Here is a 22952-nt window from a genome sequence, read left to right on the forward strand (position 1 = left end):
AGACTCTTCATTACCCCGATTTGATGATTCGTGACCGTCAGTCAAACAGACCTTCTCCCAATATCCGATATTTTTATAACCAGCAAACAAAAGTGTTCACGGAAATGTTTTTCAAAAAGCACAATTTATTAGCACCCCTATGATTTTTCTATGATTCTATTTTTTCTCCCCGGGGCTTTTGCTCCCGGCAGTGTCCGGGGGATTAATCTTTAATTCCTGGAGACTCCAGGGCCAATCCTGGAGTGTTGGCAACGCTAGGCTGATCGATGGGGTGCAGTTCTGAACTGGACTTGCCGAAGGCTGTTCTTCTAATCAACAAGCACAGTTCCTGCCGGGGCAGCTCAAAAATTTGATTTTCACGCTTCAAAATAGTGAAGGTTCTGCTCTAATCCAGCTAGAATTCTGGAGATCTGCGGCAGGAATGTTGGGGGTAAGTCAGTCGTGGCCCCCCAACTCGCTCCGTCCTCTGCTGTTAAATGGGGGCGATTGGCTGAAGTTCGAGTTGACGGTGGAAGTGGCGAGTGACTGGCCAGCGTTACGTCCGAGGTTCCGGGAACACAGCTGCCTAGAAACTCGGAGCCAAAGAGTCACCATTGGTCCCAACAACGAATGCTTCGAGAATCAGTCTCGTCGGCTACCTGGAGAAAGAGACGGGGAAAAGAAAAAAGTTTCGCACTTCATTTACAACAAGAACAACTTGCATTTATATAGCGCCTTTAATGTAGTCAGACAGAAATCTGACACCGAGCCACCTAAAGAGATATTATTAGGACAGGTGACCAAAATGCTAGCGTCTTAAAGGAGGAGAGGTAGAGAGGCGGAGAGGTTTAGGGAGGGAATTCCGGAGCTCAGGGCCCAGGCAGCGTGAAGGCACGGCCGCCAATGGTGGAGCGATTATAATCGGGGGATGCGCAAGAGGCCAGAATTGGAGGAGCGCAGTGATCTCGGAGGGGGTTGTGGGGCTGGAGGAGGTGGCAGAGATAGGGAGGAGGGGCGAGGAGGCCATGGAGGGATTTGGAAACCAGGATGAGAATTTTAAAATCGAGGCGTTGCCGGACCAGGAGCCAGTATGGGTCAGCGAGCACAGGGGCCGATGGGTGAACGGGACTCGGTGCGAGTTAGGATATCGGCAGCAGAGAGTTTTGGATGAGCGATTCACAACAGCAAATAAAATGGTGTTGCCTTGCAGTGTAATATGGGCACCAGGCTAGAGAGACCAACAACACCGTTTGCTGATAGGTTCATCCAGAGCATTCATGGGCAGCCAATAGTTACAGATCCAACAGAGCTGTGCATTCGGGTCTCAAAGTGCACATGACTCCAGGAATTTCCAATTTGCAAGCAACAAATGTAGCCTCGCTCCTTGTCCTAGCACATCCAGCGCTGTAGAAACGATAGACACGCCAACAGAAGCCGGTCTTTGTACAAGTTCTGGTCCAACGGTGTGCCTGATTGATCGCGTGGAATGGTAAATGGTTTGCTGGCACTTGTCATATGACCGCAATTGGATCTCTTAAAATGGGGGCTCTGTGTCTGCCAGTGTCAGCCTTGACTCAGTGGGCAGAGCCTCTCGCCTCTGCGTCAGAAGGTCAGGGGTTTGAGTCCCACTCCAGAGACTTGAGCACATGATCTAGGCTGACACTCCGAGTGCCAGAACTGAGGGGAGCGCCGCACTGTCAGAGGTGCCGTCTTTCAGGTGAGACGTTAAACCAAGGCCCCGTCTGCTCTCTCAGGTGGACGTAAAAGATCCCACAGCCACTATTTGGAAGAAGAGCAGGGGGAGGTGTCCTGGGGCCAATATTTATCCCTCAACCAACATCACTGAAACAGATTATCTGGTCATTATCACGTTGCTGTTTGTGGGAGCTTGCTGTGCGCAAATTGGCTGCCGCGTTTCCCACATTACAACAGTGACTGCACCTCATTGGCTGTAAAGTGTTTTAGGATGAGAAAGGGATGGTCATTTTTACTGACACCAGTTTTTTAGTTCCAGATTTTTTTTTAAACTGAATTAAAATTCTCATGTTGATGAGGGGATTTGAACTTATGCTCATTTGGATTATTAACCCTGTAACATAACCACTACACTACCGTACCGCACACCCCCACCAACCCAGCAGGAAGAATCTCCAATTGCCCACAAGTGTCTATCTAACTAGGCCCCTGACGTTGGCACCATCAGTGCCTTTGAACACAGCGTAACACTTGTGCTTAAAGCCTCGTCTGGCTAACACGGGGAAAGGCTGTTCCCACTAGTTGATGGTACAAGGACTAGGGGACACAGATTTAAGGTTTTGGGCAAGAGATACAGGGGGGATGTGAGGAAAAACTTTTTTACGCAGCGAGTGGTGAGGACCTGGAACTCGCTGCCAACGGAAGTGGTGGAAGCGGAGACACTCAATGTTTTCAAGGGGAGACTGGATAGGCACTGGAGGGAAATAAACTTGCAGGGCTACGGGGATAGAGCGGGGGAATGGGACTGACTGGATTGCTCTAGAGAGCCGGCACGGACTCGATGGGCTGAATGGCCTCCTTCTGTGCCCTTATGACGCTATGACATCAGGCGGGCACCATTAGTGTGTGTGTCTTCCCACCCGATCTCCGTCTCCGTACTGTACCTGGGCTGAGATTTACATCCGTGTGCTCACAGCCGTCTCACCGACAGCACTCGCTCTGTCTGATCTTATTGACAAGGGGAGCAGTGCAATGACACAGCGATTCAACTCAAAATCCCAGAATCAGACACATTCCGATCCGCACTTGACTGCTGAGGATTACACCGAGGATTAGGGTTAAATTGTGGATTTAAAAAAAAATAACTACAGTCGCACATTTGTTTCCCAGGCTCATTCAATCACCTTCCTTTAACCATGTTGGGTCAGTGGCTCAGTGGGGAGCACTCTCGCCTCCGAGTCAGAAGGTTGTGGGTTCAATTCCCCACTCCAGAGACTGGAGTACAAAAATCTAGGTTGACATTCCCACTGCGGTGCCGAGGGAGTGCTGCACTGTCTGGAGGTGCCGTCTTTCGGATGAGACTGGGAGTATTTGATGGGGCAGTGTGGAGGGAGCTCGAGTCTGCATTTAACAAATGTTGTGCCTGACCTGGGTGTGTTTGATGGGCTAGTGGCTGTCCAAATGGAAAAAAATACACAAAGATAATCCAATTACCAAATGGAGATACAATATAATCACTTAAACTTAAGGAGTGATTGTCAGACAAAATTTATCGAAACATATAAGATTGTGAGGGGGCTTGATCGGGTGGATGCTGTGAGGATGTTTCCACTGATGGGTGAGACTAGAACTAGGGGGCATAATCTTAGAATAAGGGGCTGCCCTTTCAAAACTGAGATGAGGAGAAACTTCTTCACTCAGAGGGTAGTAAATCTATGGAATTTGCTACCTCAGAGAGCTGTGGAAGCTGCGACATTAAATAAATTTAAAATGGAGATAGACAGTTTCCTAGCTGATAAGGGAATTAGGGGTTACGGGGAGTGGGCAGGGAAGTGGACGTGAGTCTAGGTTCGGATCAGCCATGATCCTATTGAATGGCGGAGCAGGCCCAAGGGGCCGTATGGCCTACTCCTGCTCCTACTTCTTATGTTCTAAAATTTAACACTGAACCACGTAAGGAGATAGCAGGACAGGACAGGGGGGCATAGTGGTTAGCACTGTTGCCTCACAGCGCCAGGGACCCGGGTTCGAATCTGGCCTCAGGCGACTGTCTGTGTGGAGTTTGCACATTCTCCCTGTGTCTGCGTGGGGGTGCTCCGGTTTCCTCCCACAGTCCAAAGATGTGCAGGTTAGGTTGATTTGGCTATGATAAATTGACCCTTAGTGTTAGGGGATTAAAATACGTGGGGTTACAGGGATCGGGTGGGATATGTGTCGGTGCAGGCTCGATGGGCCGAAATGGCCTCTATCTGCACTGTGGATTCTGTGATTCTGTGAGGACAGGAAAGAGGTAGGTTTTAAGGAGTGTCTTACGGAAGGGACTTCCAGGGCTTAAGGTCTAGGCAGCTGGAGGCACGGCTGCCAATAGTGAAAATGGGGGATGTGCAAGAGGCCAGAATTGGAGGAGTGCAGTATATCTCAGAGGGTTCTGGGGCTGGAGGAGGTCACAGAGATAGAGAGGGGTTGAGGCCATGGAGGGATTTGAACACAAAGAGGAATTTAAAATCGAGGTGTTGCCGGAGGCAATGTAGGTCAGCGAGGGGTGATGGGAGAACGGGACTTGGTAGCGAGTTAGGATACGGGCAGTAGAGTTTCGGATGAGCTGAAGTTTACTGAGGGAGAGCAGCCAGGAGAGTATGGGAATAGTCGAGTCTAGAGATAACAAAGGCATGGATGACGGTTTCAGCAGCAAATGAGCTGATGCAGGGGCGGAGACTTCCAAAGCACTTTACAGCCAATTAAGTACTTTTTGGAGTGTGGTCACTGTTGTAATGTAGGAAACACGGCAGCCAATTTGCGCACAGCAAGCTCCCACAAACAGCAAAGTGATAATGACCAGATAATCTGTTTTTAGTGATGTTGGTTGAGGGATTAATATTGGCCCCAGGACACCGGGGAGAACTCCCCCCTGCTCTTTCTTCGAAATAGTGCCACAGGATCTTTTACGACCACCCGAGGGGGCAGACGGGGCCTCGGTTTAACGTCTCATCTGACAGACGGCACCTCCGACAGTGCGGCACTCCCTCAGTACTGCACTGGGAGCGTCGGCCTGGGATCTTTGTGCTCAAGTCTCTGGAGTGGGACTTGAACCCACAACCTTCTGACTCAGAAGCGAGTGCACTACCAACTGAGCCATAGCTGGGAGTAGGTCCCAGATTTCTGACAGAGGACCCCAAGTGTCTGATGCAGCCATGAATGGGGGGATCTGTAAACAAATGGCAACTTCGCATCATTGATATTGGCGGCAGCAGCTTTGACAGTCAAGCGCGAAGAACATTTGGATTGGAGGGCCCCACACAAAATTTGAACTTGCCTTTTCTCTTTCGGATGCTGACTGACCTGCCGTTTATTGCCAGCACCTTCTGGGTTAATTTTTGGCAAGGAAAGGACCGCTCGCTCTATTGGAGATTATTCTCCCGCAGCTAACTGGAACCTGGCAACGGGTAGTTGAATGCTCCCCAGCAACGCGGGCCTTCTAACCCACAGGGTGGTTGCTGTGCGCCGCGTGGCTTGGCCGCAGTCCAGCGCATGTTGTCTGGGCCTGGTTTTCCTCCCCCCCCCTCCCCCCGGCGCCGCTCGTACTTCCCGGCTTACCTGCCGCTCTCGCGCGCGAGGCCTCACGAGGCCCAGCCCCGCCACCTCCTGGCCGGCTTCTGCGAGCGGAACTCCTTCACAGCTCGCTCGTTCTGAAAGGCCACCAACGCCATGGTGATGGCCGCGTTCCAGGCGGTGCCGTCCTCGCACCGGAAGTCGATTTCCCTCCGGTCGGTGGTCACGATGGTGAAGTAGACTCGCGTCCCCTTCCTCTCCACGCACTCCAGCTTCCGGATGGTCTCGAAGCTCAGCTCCTTGCGCCTGCAGCCCTTGCCCGCGCCGTCGGCAAACAGCAGGCTCTCTTTGGTCAGGGTGCAGTGCTTCTTCTTCCAAAGCTGGAGTAGGTTCTCACTCCTTTTCTCCAGTTCCCCTTCTTTGATCGCTGTCATCGTCAGTCCCTTCATCTCCCAACACGTTACCTCGCCAACGTCCAACAAAGACACTTGATTAATAAAAAAATTCAGTCCCTACGCGGCTACAAGTCTGTTTCATTTGGGATAACAGAGGTCTGTTGATGACCTCTCTCTCTCTTCCTCTCTCACGATCTGCTCAGCTGATCTCCCTTTTAGCTGCCTTTAAGTGGGTCAGTCTCAGAAAGGCAGCTGACAGACTCCACCTCCCCCGCCCGACGTCAGTACCAAACTAACAGGGGAGGACGTCCCACTTCCTTAACTCTTTCAGGTCCCATTCGATGCTGTTTTGTGAGACGTGCGATACCATCGCTGCTTCCCCTTCCCTGATGCCTACATGGGGAACTAGCTGGATAAACTGGGGCCTAGTCTGCAGTCTTTTCTTTTCTAAACTGAGGGAGATGCTGGAAGGGCTGAGGCCCTGACACTTTCAAGCTGTTGAGGTTTTATTTTACATGATGTTTTAGAAGTCTTGAGGTTCTGGGAGAGTGCGGCTCCGTACTGGGATTTTAACAAAAGAGGAATAAAAACAGAACTGGTGGTAATCAGAAATAAAAGCTGCGATTGTTCTCCTTGGAGCAGAGAAGGTTAAGGGGAGATTTAATAGAGTTCTAGGAGTTTTGATAGAGTAAATACGGAGAAACTGTTTCCAGTGGCAGGAGGGTCGGTAACCAGAGGACACAGATTTAAGATAATTGGCAAAAGAACCAGAGGGGAGATGAGGAGAATTTATTTTACGCAGCGAGTTGTTGTGATCTGGAACGCGTTGCCTGAAAGGGCGATGGAAGCAGATTCAATATTAACTTTCAAAAGGGAGTTCATATACTAAAAGGGGATAAAAATTTGCAGGGCTCTGGGGAAAGTGCAGGGGGGGGGGGGGGGGGGGGAGGTGGGACTAATTGGAGAGCTCTTTCAAAGAGCCGGCACAGGCACGATGGGCCGAACGGCTAATGTTTTAGTAACTTTTGTCGAGTTCCCAATCTGTAGCACGGGGGGAAAGGTTGAGACCGGGAGCCTCCCACAGGGAGGGAAGATCAGAGTGAGGGTCATTCCTGGCAATTGTCACAAGTGGCGCCATCATCTTACCAGCCAGATCATCGCAGCCGGAGAAGAGTGGCAATGGACACTGACTCGGGTGGAGAGAACTGCTACCTGACCCAGTGAAACATAGAAGATAGGAGCAGGCCATTCGGCCCCTCGAGCCCGCTCCGCCATTCAATGAGATCATGGCTGATCATCCAAATTCAGTACCGTCCCTGCTTTCTCCCCATATCCCTTTAGCCTTAAGAAATATATCTAACTCCTTCTTGAATATATTTAATGAATTGGCCTCAACTGCCTTCTGTGGTAGAGAATTCCACAGGTTCACCACTCTCTGGATGAAGAAATTCCTCCTCATCTCAGTCCTAAATGGCTTACCCCTTATCTTTAGACTGTGACCCCTGGTTCTGGACTCCCCACCATTGGGAACATCCTTCCTGCATCTAGTCTGTCTAGTCCTGTTAGAATTTTATAAGTTTCAATGAGATCCCCTCTCATTCTTCTAAACTCCACTGAATATAAGCCCAATCGACCCAATGTCTCCTCATACGTCATTCCTGCCATCCCAGGTATCAGTCTGGTGAATCTTCGCTGCACTCCCTCCATGGCAAGAACATCCTTCCTCAGATAAGGAGGAACGAGCAGTGAACGAGGACCCGGGTGCAGTGAACTGTTCTCCTAACTCTATTTACTGTGGATTCTTGTCAGCAAATGGCGTTGCCGTGGAACAATGCAGACAACTCTTACAAATTAATTTGTTTAAAGGCTGCACTGTCTGTTATGGGTTCAACTCTACAACCTTTAGGTGTCAGCTGTGGCGCAGTGGGTTGCACTCTCGCCCGAGTCAGAAAGTTGTGGGTTTGAGTCCCACCTCAGAGGCTGGAGCACAAAAATCTAGGTCAACTATCCCAGTGTAGTACTGAGGGAGTGCTGTACTGTCAGAGGTGCCATCTTTCGGATAAGGCGTTAAATCGAGGCCCTGTCCGCTCTCTCAGGTGGATGTAAAAGGTCCCATGGCCACTATTTCAAAGAGCGAGCAGGGGAGTTATCTCCGGTGTCCTGGGGCCAATATTTATCCCTCACCCAACATCACGAAAACAGATGACCTGGTCATTAGCACATTGCTGTTTGTGGGAGCTTGCTGTGCGCAAATTGGCTGCTGTGTTTTCCTACATTACAACAGTGACTACACTTCAAAAAGTACTTCATTGGCTGTAAAGCGCATTGGGGCATCTGGTGGTCGTGAAAGGCGCTATAGAAATACAAGTCTTTCTTTTTCATTTTGGAGTCCAGCAGAGTAAGTGCTTTCAGTTTCCCTTCACGTTTCTGTAGCTCCCCATTGTTGAATACTTGCGTTTAAAACAGCAAATGTGACCATGGATGGGAAGGAGTTACTGAGCCTGACAGAGAGAGAGAGACCCGAATACGTGACCAGCTCATCCATCAATGCCGTGAGACCACGGCTGAAGGCTAACTGGGGCCTCACAGGGAGCTTTGGGGGGGGGGGGGGGGGCGGGTGCACGGGGGAAGTAAAGAGGATAAAATCAAATCACAGATGGATGATTGATTGTAAGCTGAAAACTTACAGCCTTAAATCACTGGGCAGGTTAAAAACAATAGGATGGGCCTTTTAATTTGGCTGCTGGCGGTTTTTAAAATTAAATATTTATAAAACCATGTCAAGTCAGACATTCACTATAAACCAAAAGCTCTAATCCCCGGGGAAGAGACTCGACACTTGGTTCCATGTAATCCTCAGTCCTGCATTACACGAGACAGGAGCGATTATACAGCAAGAAAGAGCAGCCCTTAAGCAAAAGACAAGCTCTTGTAAGTGAAGTTGACAGCAGGATGGTCACTGTACACAGCTGGGGAAGTGGCAGTGTTAAAACCCAGCACTCCGAATCCTGCAGCTACACGTTAAAAAGGTGGTTACAGGTTCCCACTGGCCCTCGTTATGCCAACTCTTCCACCGACCGATCCCAGGGGCAGACCATCCCAGCACACTCCAGAAGGAGTCAGTCTTGGCTCAGTTTAAGGCCTGCTCCACAGACTTGAGAGCATAATCTAGGCCGACACTCCCAGTGCAGTGCTGCACTGTTGGAGGTGCCGTCTTTCAGATGAGACATTAAACAGAGGCCCTGGCTGCTCTCTCAGGTGGACGTAAAAGATCCCATGGCACTATTTCGAAGAAGAGCAGGGGAGTTCTCCCCAGTGTCCTGGGGCCAATTATCTCTCAATCAACATCACCAAAACAGTTTATCCGGTCATTATCTCATTGCCGTTTGTGGGAGCTTGCTTTGCGCAAATTAGCTGCCGCGTTTCCTACATTACAACAGTGATTACATCCAATTAACTACTTTTGAAGTGTAAAGTGCTTTGGGATATCCTGAGGTTGTCTAAGGCGCTGTATAAAGGCAAGTTTGTTCCTTCTATCTATCCAGTGACCTGATTGGAAAGCGCAAGTGTGGGGAGACCTAGCTCAGTCCAGCCAGAGAGCTTTGGCTAAACTCATCCGTAAAGTACCAGCTTGGGTGAGGTGCCAGGGAGTCGGCAGATTCCCAAAGAAATACATTGCTGGCACAGGCCAGCTCCTTGAGAGGGAGGAAGAGAAAAGGGGGAGGGGGGGGGGAAAAGAGGGGGAAGAGGAGGGAGAGGGTGTGTGGGGGGGGGGGGGGCAGGGAGTGGGAGCGTTGAAAAAACAAAATCACCATGTTTGTAATAATCACTCGACTTTATTCTTAGAAAAAAGACATTAGTCGTATCCTTTGTCAGTTTCTCATCATTTTGTTCACATTTCCAGCAGCGATTGTCTACAGGCTTGTTAGTTAAACATCCCAAAAGCAACAGGTTTACTCTGAAGACACAGAGCTCCAATAGGAACACATACCACAGGCCACTTCTCTCGGTCGCTCTCTCGCGCTATTCCCCACCCCTGGCAGTAGAAACTGGAGCATCGCCCACAGGCTCAAAGTCAATCTGACGTCCATTTTTTCCTTTTTAAGGAACGCCGCTCTTTTCAAGAGCAGGCCAGCTAGAGATGGGGGGGGGGGGGGGGGGCGGTGAAGCGGCTGTGTACCCAGAAGCATGAGCCCACACACCGCCTCAACAAAAAAGGTGTTCGAAATAGTGATGCAATTCCCAAAACAGGTGTAGTTTCTCTTACTCCGAGCTAAAGCCCTTCAAAGTTGCTTGGCAAGAGGTGATCTGAGCATAGATTGTGTGAAGAACTTCGATAACTCGTCCCCACTCACCCCAATTTTACACACCAGAAATAAAGAGCATTGAGGGGGGAGAAAGCTGGCAAGCTGAAAATGAAACAAAAGGCTAGAGAAACACACACAGATCGGGCAACAGCTGAAATACAGGTTAACACGCCCAGGCCAGACATCCCTCCGTCTAAAGCGCACTCCTAACCAGCAGGTTTTAACGGCTTTTAAAAAAAAAAAAAAATTGCAGCACTGCCGAGCAACAGATCGCCAGGGCTTTGACAATGAGGCTAAATTCAGTTTTTAATTGCATAGCATTACAGGGCTTTGAACTGGCATTTTTGAAGGTGGGGTCTATTTTTTCCACAAAAACTGTAAATCACTGTCCTAATTACAGAGCGATCCAAGAGTGAGGTTTGGCTAATCCACCAGCTGTGGTACAATTTTGTTTTTTTGGGGGGGGGGGGGGGGGGGCACAGAATAAGCGTGATATATTCCTTTCTTTAAAAAACAATTTTTTTTTCCAACTTTCTCTCTGCTCCCCCCCTCCCCGAGGATGCCCTCACTACTGCCCTCAAGTGGCCACTCATGCAGGAGACTGAACAACAGGCCTCAATGCTAGAGGAAAAGGAGGGGCGGATGGAGAGAGAGAGAGAGAGAGAGAGAGAATGAGACAGCACAGTTAAACCTGATCTTTCACAGGTCAGCAGCAGGAGCTCAAATACTGGCAGGCGTGTGTGTTTTCATTTTTTTTTACAAAAAGTCCTGTGCTACCCTGTCAGAGATCAGCGAGCACGGAGTAGGAACTGTACACAGGGACCTACTACAGGAAACTTTCGATTTACCAGCACCTAAATAACCGGAAATCTCGGTTAACCGGCAAAATTCAGGAGTAGGTTCAGGTAACTTTTATTACTTGCCTTCCTCCATTTGTTGCTGTGCAAGGCTGTGGCTGCAGCTGTTGCCAAGCTACAGAGACGCTTGCAACTTGTGGCCATTGTTCTGAAGCTGTTGCTAAGCTACAGGGTTTGTTGCTTTATACAGAGCTCTCAGCTCCGTATCTTTTACTATAGCTTTCGGTTATCCGGAATTTTTGATGAACCGGCACCACGTCGGTCCCGTCCGTGCCGGATAAAGGAAAGTTTCCTGTATACTTTTTTTTTTACAAATCAGACCAAATCATCGGAGGCAAAGGAAAAGGGGTGGGGGGGGGGGGGCAGGGAAGGATTAAAAAAGTAAACCACAAGTGCTTAAAATAATCCGCCCAATAAAAAAAAATAAGCAGCAGGATGCGGAGTGGATCGCTACATTTGTTTTAAAGATTTAAATAAAAATTCACCTGGAACAGCTTAGTGGGCAATGACTCACACAAAAGCATCTTCATACAGCCTCAGGAGAACTGTGGCGTTAGTTGACCTGTTCTGGTCCCTCCCCTTCGGCACAAGCCAGCTCACACACCCAGACTCTACACCAACTTGATTCATCTTGAAAAGTTCCACCACAAACCAAGTGTTTAGTGCAAAGTGAATACATTTCCCACCCTTTCCCCTCCACAGCTGGATCAAGCCAGCAGCTGTTGTGAGTCGATGTGGCAGGAGGCATTGAGCAAGGCTCCAGCCAGAGAGAGAGAGAGAGAGAGAGCGCGCGCGAGAGCGAGAGCGCAAATTGGAAGTGTTTTTAAAAAAAAAAACAGTGGCCTCCGTCGGGACAGCAGGCACTGGGAGCTAGGCCCCTCTGGTGTGTGAAATGGGCAGTAAGTTCGGAGTGGGGGTGGGGAATTTTTTGGAAGGAACTACTTTCCAATCGTGAAGTTAAACTTCAAATTCTACGACTGCGGTCCCCGCTGACCAAATTGTGTAAATTCGCCCCCCATCCCGATCAACAGTACTGGGGCGTCACTGGGACACACACCTTGGCCAAAGCGGAACAAACGCCAAGGGACATGCCAGCTGAACGGTGCCAAATTCTGGTTTTTAAAACCAAGTTTCCCCCCTCCATGTCCAAGATCACCAGCTGGCGATGGGAAGGGGGATGGCTACAATCCTTCAGAAGCACCCAATCCCCAACCAGTGAAAGGGTCTTTGAGACACGGCATTGTTCCATCACTCACATAGCTTATATTAAGTTCCATTAAAATAAAATGGATTAAAGCATTGACCAACATGGTTACTACGTACACAAGTCACCTCGGGACATGACCTGCAAGGAAAAAAAAACACCCACCCCGATGAGCATCAGGTCCTGGGCTGCTGCACCCAAGAAAGATGGCATCGCCCACTTCTGCCCATTAATACTCAAACTTGCATTAAACTGAACCCAGCAGCAGCTGCACAGAAAGAATTATTCGAGGTCCAACCGTCTACCCAGACTCAACCTCAACACATGGGTGACGACACGTCGGGGAACTCCCCCCGCCACCCCCCAACGCCTCACAGATCAGTGGGGAGATGCTCAACATGTCGGTGACTCGCTTGTGTGCCCGGGCAGGACCTATTCGCCAACCCTTCCTCCCCTCACTATCCTGTGGCTTCTTTCCTTGGGGTGGCTGCTGCCTGGTGGACGAGCCAGTTCCTGCACACAGCGGTGGAGAAGAAAAAAAAAGAAAGCGAGACCCCTCCAGGCAAAACCCTGAAGAGTTAAAAACTTTTCTGTTTGATTTATAAATTGCACGTTACAGTGCGACTAGTTAGTTAGTGTAAAGAAATAGGCTCCGCTCGCAATACAGCGAGATGGGGGACGGGAAGATCTCCGTTATTGTAGCTGCCTTGGGGGAATAAGCGGCCAAGAGGGAAACAGTGAGTGTAGCTCCAGCTATGGACAATGGGCTACACCGAACACTACCACCGCAGGCTCAGAGTACCAGTGGCTTCACTTTGCAGGGATACCAAGCTGGTATGGAAATCTGGCGGAGTCGGGGCCAGATCAGACACTTGGAAGCGAAGCAGAGCAAAGACCCCCACCCGCCCCGCCCCGGAAGTCTGAATTCACTTGGCTCCAGTCAGATCAGGCCGGGACTCCAGATTTCCAAGCACCGGGTGCAGAGGTGAACAGCTTCACTCCGACAACACACCAACCAGTGTCAGTGCAGCTCAGGCCCCTTCGGAGAAAGAGAGAGAGGAGAAAAAGGAGAGAGAGAGAGAGAAAGAGATATACACACATTATGTGTGTATATCTATGTATAAATGGGTATACACTATGTCTAGATCGGTGTTTGTGGTCAATCATACATGTATTTCTGTGCTTTGGCAACATAAGATGTATCTTGTCATGCCAATAAAGCAATTTGAATTGAATTGAAAAGAGAGAGAAAGAGAGAGAGAGAGAAAGAGCGAGAGAGAGAAAGCTCATTAGTTCTGACTAGAAACTGCTGCTCTTTGGGGGAACACACTGTTCCAGCTTCACCATATTCTTCAGTTGAAAACCGTATAAAAGAACAAGAGAATCAAACTTCTCTATAGCGGGAACAGTTCGGGGCATTCACGGATTCGGACCGACACCAAACAGCTGGTTCCTCCTGCGACGCAGAGATATTATAATGCGCTCTGTTGAGAGAGTAATTAACAAGAGGGAGCAGTATCAGTCGTTCTTCCATCTCTGAAGGCAGATTTAAATTTCCCCAACGGGTTCTAACCGGCAGCCGACAGGTTTGTGGCTTTGCCAGTCTAGAAATCATGGGGGTAAGAGATCAATGGAATGAAACCGGGCCCGGTTCTCTCAAAGGCAGGCAGGCAGGCAGGGGGGGGGGGGGGGGGGAAAACTCAAACACGAGATAGATTACACTCCATCTGTGACTTTAGGGAGTCGAGAGCTGGCTCGCTTCATTGAGTTTCAATGACTACATGAGCCAGTACGAGGGAGCATTACAGCACATCCCGGATGAAGAGGAAAAAAACAAAACACTGGCTTCCAAACCACCAAATGTTGTGAAACAAGACATTTAAGGTCTATAAACAGGTGGCTAAAGAGCACAGTGGGTGTGCAGTCAGGCAATAAACCACCAAAAAAGGCAATCAATTGAGACATTTGCACGAACATCTGCATTGCAAAGTCATAAAGTCATTCCTCAGCTAGAACCAGCAAACCCTCTTCAGGGTAGATGACAATCACTGAAGGGGCCGGGGGCGCTGGAGGGGGGGGGGGGGGCATGCTAAAATGAACACCAAGCAACGTTCAGTTCCTATGGCAACGCAAGCCACGGGAGCATTTTAAACAAGCTCGAGTTGGCCCCTCGCGCTGCGGTTGGCGAATCATGGCCGCACTGCCCTTGGCATCGACTAACGAACCCAGCTTTCGAACCAACGCAGCTATGAAAGAGTCGCAAGTGCCTCCACGCCCGAAAAGGCCACTGGTTAGAAGTCAGTGATACTGCGCGCAAGCTCAGACCGGCTCCCGCAAGCAGCCCCATTACCCAGGACGGCACCCGCGACGCCAGAGTTGTGTGCCGTGTAGCAGACAGGCAGCGGTCGCTGGGATGTGGTACAGCAGCCAGGGCGTGTGTGCTGGGCACAGCAGCCTCCAACGTGCGCGCTCGCAGGAGACGAGGCCAATGGACTTCTTAATCTGACGAGAGGGCGAGCGGACCTGGATTTAGACTGCAGCACTTGCTCACTTCGCCTCAATATAGGCAGAAACTGCGCCAGAGACCGACTATTTGAATAAACACAGAGTTAATTATCTGCAAGAGCCGTAAATGCAAAGGACCTCGGCAAATTTGGATACTCAGAACCTGCTGATTTGCCTCGAACTAAACAGCCCCACTGTCATAGTAAAATTAATCTCACATTACGGCAGTCACATAGCTTCAAGATGCACTGGAGCATGCAGTTATTTTTTGTTTTTTTTTCGCAAAAAAAAAAAATATTAAAACAAAAAGCACGATCTTAGGGGACGGGGCCAAAGCTCCAAATTCGGACATTTCCAGATCCTTAAAAAGTGGCATCAGTGCTCGCTCGAAACAGTGGAATGGCGAGCGGGTCTCGCTCCCCCGACGGCAGTCAACAAGCCGCACACTTGAACAAAAACACAAGTCGGTCGGAAAAGGAGGAGTCTGTTCCCAACTGAAGCAATTCAGATCGAGGGAAAAATCACTGGTAAAATGGTTTTGGAACAAGACTGACTGTACAGCGTGAAGTTTTTGCTGGTTGGGATTGGTTTGGTTAGGGGAGACGGGGCGGGGCTCAATACTCGGTCGAGCAGATTTCACCCCCTCCCTTTAGTTTGGGTATTTTATTGAAGCGGACAGAACGGGACAAGAGTTAAAATTCTGGCCTTGCATCGGCCGAAATCCCAGGGGTTCCAAATAAACAATTCTGAGCAGTTGGGACTTCCGAACTTGAACCATATTCGGTGTCTGAATATAAATGATGTGGAGATGCCGGTGTTGGACAAATGTAGGAAGTCCCACAACACCAGGTTATAGTCCAACAGCTTTATTTGAAATCACAAGCTTTCGGAGCGCTGCTCCTTCGTGACGAAGGAGCAGCGCTCCGAAAGCTTGTGATTTCAAATAAAGCTGTTGGACTATAACCTGGTGTTGTGGGACTTCCTACATTTGAATATAATGAAGAGGCTCGGTTAGGTGGTTGTTTAAAACGGAGGGCGCATGCTGGACGGAGAAAGACATACAAGGATAAGTCGGAACATCAACAGCGGATTCTTGGGGAACTCAGCTTCCACATAATGTTTTACCAGAAAAATATACTATAAAAACTTTGTTTTTTTTTTCTTCTTCGACGCGAAAAGTTACAGAATCAACTCGCGAGCCAGTCTTGCGTCATACACGACCTTAATGCTACATGAAGTGGAGGAAAAGAGAGAGACCCTGGGCCAGTGACTGCTCGCCTTGCGGGAAGCATCTCTGTAGTGTGTGTGTGTGGTCTGCGGGGCGGGGGGAGGAGGGGGAGGGAGGAGGCAGGTTGAAAAGTGCTTTAATACTTCCGATAGGGCTTCTGAAAGTCGCCGGTGTTGAGTCGGGGGCGGGGCAAGTCGCCAAACATCTCGGTGCCGTCGGTCACGCTCAAGGCCAAGGCTCGCATGCTGGCGGCAATCTTATCCAGATCTGGGGAAGGCAACTGGGGGAGAGAGAGAGAAAGAGTTAGTCAGTGGGTGGCACGGCAAGTTAGGCAGTGAGAGACATCTGCAATCTCGGAAATACAGGAAACACTTTTTTTTTAATCCGGCACCGACGGGACCAGCGTGGTGCCGGTTGATCAAAAAGTCCGGATTACAGAGAGGTATACTTACCAAGGTACGAGAGCCCCGTACACGGCCACAGATCCAGGCGTCCCTGTTGCATGGCAACAGGTGCAGGAACCCCAGTTACACGGCCACAGATCGAGGAACCCCGGTTACACGGCCACAGATCCAGGAACCCCGGTTACACGGCCACAGATCCAGGAACCCCAGTTACACGGCCACAGATCCAGGCGTCCCTGTTGCATGGCAACAGGTGCAGGAACCCCGGTTACACGGCCACAGATCCAGGAACCCCGGTTACACGGCCACAGATCGAGGAACCCCGGTTACACGGCCACAGATCGAGGAACCCCGGTTACACGGCCACAGATCCAGGAGCCCCGGTTACACGGCCACAGATCCAGGAGCCCCGGCTACACGGCCACAGATCCAGGAACCCCGGTTACACGGCCACAGATCCAGGAACCCCGGTTACACGGCCACAGATCCAGGAACCCCGGTTACACGGCCACAGATCCAGGAACCCCGGTTACACGGCCACAGATCCAGGAACCCCAGTTACACGGCCACAGATCCAGGAACCCCAGTTACACGGCCACAGTTCCAGGTGTCCCTGTTGCATGGCAACAGGTGCAGGAACCCCGGTTACACGGCCACAGGTCCAGGAACCCCGGTTACACGGCCACTAATATGAAGTAAAACTTACCTGAACCTACTCCTGAATTTTGCTGGTTAAGAGAATTTCCGGTTATTTAGGTGCCGGTAAAAAGAGTTTCCTGTAACACAGCCAGGGTCAACGGTCCCATTTCAAGCTGTGCGGCCGCTTGGCAGCTCCCACTCAGCCGGCTCTTAAATAGCGGTATTGTGAATGGGCCACGCACCCCAAAGTGGGAAAAAAAATTAAAGAGAACATTGGCCAAGGGCTCCTTGTGGAGACCCAGCATCGAACTCGAGCACATCGACCCCAAAAATGTCAACTCTGGTCTCTCTCCTGCGCCTTTCCCAGGCATTTTTCCTCCGTGGTGTTATTTCAGGTTTCCAGCATTCTGCCCTTGGCTCCAGCACAGGCCCGTTCACACCGGGTTTCCCCCACTGGCCACTAAATGGAAAGGTTTGGAGGGGGTGTGCAAGGGACAGAGGGAACAGGAACAATTTATGCAGCGCCTTGTAGTAAAACGTCCCAAGGTGCTTAACAAACAACATTTGGTATCGAGCCACATAATGAGATATTAGGACTGATGACCAAAAGCTTGGTCAAAGAGGTCTGTTTTAAGGAGCATCCTGAAGGAGTAGAGAGAGAGAGAAAGAGAGGCGGCGAGGTTTAGGGAGGGAATTCCAGAGCTTAGGGCCCAGGCAGCTGAAGGCACGGCCGTCAATGGTGGAGCGATGAAAATCAGGGATGCGCAAGAGGCCAGAATTGGAGGAGCGCGGAGATCTGGGAGGGTTGAAGGGCTGGAGGAGATCACAGAGATCGGGGAATAAAAAAAAACACACCAACTCTCTCCCCTGCTGAAGGATCGACTCCTATTGGGGTGAAATTCCACAGATGCCAGACACCCTCTGTTACCCTGCTCAAGAGGCTATGTGCGAGAGTCTAGACAAGAAGCGATGGCCCACAATCTGACTTTGGCACCAAAATCCAAGCCCAATCCGGTCTAATGTCCACACCCTCCAGCAGGGGTCACTCGATAATCAAGAACAGGAACCTCGGTCAATCCCCCCCACCCACCATCCTTAGCCCAGAAATGTTGAAGCTTATTATAGCATCGTTATTGTTACCCCAGCCGAGGTCAGGTAACTCGGGACAGGTTGAGAATGGAGCCGGGAACCCTTTGGCCCACAGGACTCGGTACTAGGGTCGGACATTTCAGACACATCCTACAGTCCCTGCTGTAACCAGCACCCGCTGATCAGATAACAGCCTTGTGCGAGAGTTAGAACCACATGGGCCACTCACTGACGCGAGTTAAAGGTCAGCAAGACTAGAGCTGCATATAAAAATCAGAAGATTTTGCGGGCCTTGACCAGAACATTTCTAAAATAGGAACAGGAGAAGGCCATTCGGCCCCTCGACCCTGTTCTGCCATTCAATTACATCAGGGCTGAGCTGTATTGACTAATTCTTCCAGCAAAGCCTCTGTATTGTAGAATGTCACAGTTATCAATAGATTAAGGACCCACACCACCTTACGACCACCTAGTCCAGACATTCAATCCTCCTGCCCTCTGCCAGCACTGAATCAATAGATGGAATGACCTGTCCCAAATTGACCAAAAAAAATCCCAGCTTTCAGAAATTGTTGCTCAATGAAGAAACCTCAAAACAAACCCATTTACAGGATTGAAGATTCAAAAAAACAATACTTGGGAGGTTCTTGGGGTGGCCTTGGGAGATTTCCGGGGGGGGGGGGGGGGGGTGGCCTTGGGAGATTTCCGGGGGGGGGGGGGGGGGGGAGAAAGAGGAGAGAGAGTCTATAGCGTCAGATCTTTTCTGAAGAATATCCTTGTAAACCTTCAGAGACACATTGCAAATCAATAGAACAGGATTAACATCCCCGATTTTAATCGCTCCACCATTTGGCGGTCGTGCCTTCAGCCGCCTGGGGCCCCGAGCTCTGGAATTTCCTCCCTAAACCTCTCTTTCCTCCTTTAAGACACTCCTTAAAACCTACCTCTGACCAAGCTTTTGGTCACCTCCCTAATATTTCATGTGGCTCAGTGTCAAACGTTTGATAATACTCCTGTGAAGCACATTGGGATGTTTTACTACATTAAAAGGTGCTATATAAATATAAGTTGTTGTAGTAGTAGTAGTAGAGGCGGGCAATACTGCTGTCTGGTACAGAGCTCCTGTAATTATAACCATTTCTGGTACAATATTCTACTGGTTACCCGGGTAATTGTGCAGTTTCGGTGATTTTACAGAGCAGCCGTCGGGGATATCCACACCCAATTGTCCAAACAAAACCATTCTTGGCTCAAGCAGTCATTGCGTTAGCTTTGCTAGGTCAAGGGGTCAGCTGTGGCTCAGTGGGTCGCACTCTCGCCTCCGAGTCAGAAGGTCGTGGGTTCAAGTCCCACTCCAGAGACTTGAGCACATAAAGCTAGGCTGACACTGTCGGAGCTGCCGTCTTTCGGATGAGACGTTAAACTGAGGCCCCGTCTGCTCTCTCAGGTGGACGTAAAAGATCCCGTGGCCTCGATTTCGACGAAGAGCAGGGGGCGTTCTCCCCGGCCAATATTTATCCCTCAATCAACAGCACTCAAACAGATTACAAAAGCAAAATACTGCGGACGCTGGAAATCTGAAACAGAGCAGGAGAGTTTTTCCCCGGTGTCCCTCAACCAACATCTCTAGTACCTTCGCCTCACGGTCTGCAGTGGTTCAAGGCGGCGGCTCACCACCACCTTCTCGAGGGCAATTAGGGATGAGCAATAAATGCTGGGCCTTGCTAGTGACGCCCACATCCCGTGAATGAATTAATTTTTTTTTTATCTGGTCATTATCACATTGCTGTTTGTGGGAGCTTGCTGTGCGTAAATTGGCTGCCGCGTTTCCCACATTACAACACTGACTACACTTCAAAAAAGTACTTCATTGGCTGTAAAGCACTTTGGGACATCCAGAGGTCATGAAAGGCGCTATAGAAATGCAATTCTTTAAACCACTAACCACTTTGCAGACAGTATAGATACTGTTTGGGTGTAGGAGTGTACATTTGTGTGGGAGCGGCTCCATTCAAACAAAAACAAACAGAGCCATGATCGACCTGCATGGACATCCCAACAGCTTCAACCCCAGTCACTTGCTGTTCCTGTTCCTGGGACTGGGGACAGGGTCACTGGCAAGGCTTGGAAGCTAAAGCAGAGCCAGGCCTGGTTAGTACCTGGAGGAGTGACCATCAGGGAAGACCAGGTGCAGAAGGTCACGGAAGGAGCCCCGAGGAGGGGCGGCTGGTGAGCAGGCCCAGGCGTTGGGCTGAAGATTGTCGGACAGGCGGAATGGTGGAAATGGAATGGCGGCGCGCACAGACGCAGCGGCTTTGCTTCTCCCAGGACGGTGCTATTTACGTTTAATGTTAATGTTATTTGTACTGGACTCATGGGAGCTTGCAAGATCACATTTCGTTGTTCATGTACTTGTACAATGACAATAAAGTTGAATTATTATTATTGCTTGGCTTAATTGCGGGAATTACACACTTTTGCCAGAAGTGACCTTTACACTGGGAACGTTACAATGCTGAACTGGAGCCAGGGTTCAACCCCTTTCACTCTGTGGCTTTACGTCGTCAGGGAATGGAGAGGGGGGCGCAGGGAAGTTTCCCCATTCATTCTCAGGATGTGGGAGTCACTGGCAAGGCCGGCATTTATTGCCCATCCCTAGCTGCCGAGATTGATAGGACAGAGTGGCTCACTAGGCCACTCCAGAGGGCAGTTAAGAGTCAGCCACGTTGGTATGTGACAGACGGCAGGTTTCCTTCCCTATTGAACCAACTGGGTTTTTACAATCCGACAGCTTCGTGGTCACATTTAGAAAAAAAAAATTGAATACAAATTCTCAAACTGGGGGGATTTTGAACTCACGATCTCTGGGTTATTGGTCCAGTAACATAACCACTGCACTGCCATACCCCAGTAGCCCAATGACAATGCTGGAGAGAATGCACCTTACCCGTTCTTCATTGTCCCCATCAGCGAGTTTCTTTGGCTTCAGATCCTTGAATCCCCAGATGGGGACGGACACGGGCAGGGACTTGGCATACTGGTGACACCTTGCTTGGGAGAAAGTTTGTGGATGGGCAGGAAGCTCCTCGCTCAAACTGCCATCTGTAGGACACAGGCAATAGACAAAACAACCCATCAGCCACATCCAATTCATACTGGACCATTATGGGGTCCACAGCACCGCATTGTGAACACACTGTATCCACTGATCCACAGTCCTTCTGCCAGGGGGTGGGTCACTCCAAGCCATTGGTTGGGTATGGCTTCTGGGCAGCTCCAAGCCATACCCAACCAATCAACCAACACGCTCTTGACAGTACCACACCATCAGTAGCTAGTTCCACCCAATGGAATGGGCAACATGGAACCCATAACTCACCCAAGCGTCGGAAGTTGAAGACTTTGGCACAGGACTGGGCAATCCCTTGTGATCTGCGTCTCTACCCTTCCCTTCCATCAGGCTGGTTTAAAAAGGAGAGAAGCAACTCTACTCCAATCTGATCTCCAATCCTCCCAACCACCCTACCAAAATACAACTCAGATCAAGACTAGCAGATGGACACCATCCCCAAGGGAACACAAGAACATAATTAGGAGCAGGAGTCGGCCATTCTGCCCTTCTCCGCCATTCAATAAGATCATGGCTGATCTTCTACCTCATCTCCACTTTGGCCGCATGATCCCCATATCCCGATTCCCTTAATATTCAAAAATCTATCGATCTCTGTCTTGAATATACTTAACAAGGGAGCATCCACAACCCTCTGGGGTAGAGAATTCCTAAGATTCACAACCCCCTGCATGAAGAAATTTCCTCCTCATCTCAGTCCTAAATGGCCGACCCCTTATTCTGAGATTAAGACCCTTAGTTCTAGACTCCCCAGCCAGGGGGAAACAGCCTCTCAGCATCTACCCTGTCAAGCCCCTTAATAATTTTATACATTTCAATGAGATCACCTCTCATTCTTCTAAACTCTAGGGAATATAGGCCTAGTCTACTCAATCTCTCCTCATAGGGCAATCCCCTCCATCCCAAGAATCGGTCTGGTGAACCTCTGTTGCACTCCCTCTAAGGCAAATATATCCTTCCTTAGGTAAGGAGAGCAAAACTGTACACAATACTCCAGGTGTGGTCTCACCAAAGCCCTATATAAAATTGCAGCAAGATTTCTTTACTTCAATCCTTTCCAAGCAAGTGTCTTTGTTCGTTCAGATTGGTGTCCAAACCCATTCTCAATGTGCACTAGTAACACAAGAGACTAGCATGCACCCGATATGAGCAGCACTTTATCACCAATGGTCACTCAGGATAAACTCCAACTCCGTCCCACCCACGCAGCCTCCATCGAGTCTACAGAGCTTCAGTCCATACCCTGTATACCTACCATCTGTGCTCTCTCCGTCCAAGTCGGATTCAAAGAAGGGCTCACAGTCCTGACTGGTCGATTCCTCGTCCATTGCGAACATGGCTGGAAGTGGGAAAAAAGGAAGAGAAACAAATCAAGTTAACGCTCTATTGGAAAGGCTGGTGTATAACACTTCAAATTTTGCAACAGACACCAAATTGGCAGGGGAGGGGGGTGTAGAGAATACAGAGGACTGCTACAAAATACAGGAAGACATTAATAAACTTGCAGAATGGGTGTGTTATTGGTAAATGAACTTCCAATACAGATAAGCGTGAGGTGGTACATTTTGGCAGGAAGAATAAGGAGGCCACACACTGCTTGGAATGCAAGTGTCTAAATGAGATAGAGGAACAGAGGGATCTGGGGATACAGATACACAATTCACTAAAAGTAGCGACGCAGGTTAATAAGGCCATTAAAAAAAAACACTGGGGTGTAGCGATTCATGTAGATCGCCACTAAATAAGAGAGTTTGACTTCGACGAACTATTAACAAGTTGTTTATTTACAGGAACAGACTAATTACATCAGGTAAGATGGCAGGTAAGATGGTGGACTGTAGGAGCACCGTGGTATAGGTCTTGTCCCAGTGGGGACTCCACGAGGACTAACTAGAAGTTTTCCAGAGCCTAAGCAGCTGAAGGCACGGCCGCCAATGGTGGAGCAATTAAAATCGAGGATGCACAAGAGGC

The 22952-nt window shown here is 49.6% G+C and overlaps 1 protein-coding gene and 1 pseudogene across 4 annotated transcripts in view; both read right to left on the minus strand.

The window, feature by feature from the left end:
• Positions 1 to 105: 105 nt before the first annotated feature.
• LOC147099600 (pleckstrin homology-like domain family A member 2 pseudogene) lies at positions 106 to 6455 on the minus strand (annotated as a pseudogene). The gene is made up of 2 exons (XR_015073944.1): positions 5269 to 6455; positions 106 to 638 (listed from the first exon to the last, which is right to left on the minus strand). The product of XR_015073944.1 is annotated as a pleckstrin homology-like domain family A member 2 pseudogene (transcript).
• Positions 106 to 22952, minus strand: part of akt1s1 (AKT1 substrate 1 (proline-rich)) — a 41669-nt gene continuing 18822 nt past the window's right edge. For 2 of the 3 annotated variants that reach the window (XM_085969843.1, XM_085969844.1), the window contains 3 exons: positions 22237 to 22320; positions 20799 to 20953; positions 15754 to 15999 (listed from right to left, as the gene is read on the minus strand). In XM_085969843.1, the coding sequence (XP_085825969.1) occupies positions 15856 to 15999; positions 20799 to 20953; positions 22237 to 22320 (383 nt within the window). In that variant the 3' untranslated portion in view covers positions 15754 to 15855. Of the gene's footprint in view, positions 639 to 15753; positions 16000 to 20798; positions 20954 to 22236; positions 22321 to 22952 lie in introns of those variants that run through there. The other variant, XM_085969846.1, reaches the window with a different exon arrangement.

The sequence above is a fragment of the Somniosus microcephalus genome, chromosome 28, assembly GCF_052327205.1.
Source record: "Somniosus microcephalus isolate GS21.2 chromosome 28, FLI_Smic_1.0, whole genome shotgun sequence".
Taxonomy (NCBI): Eukaryota; Metazoa; Chordata; class Chondrichthyes; order Squaliformes; family Somniosidae; genus Somniosus; species Somniosus microcephalus.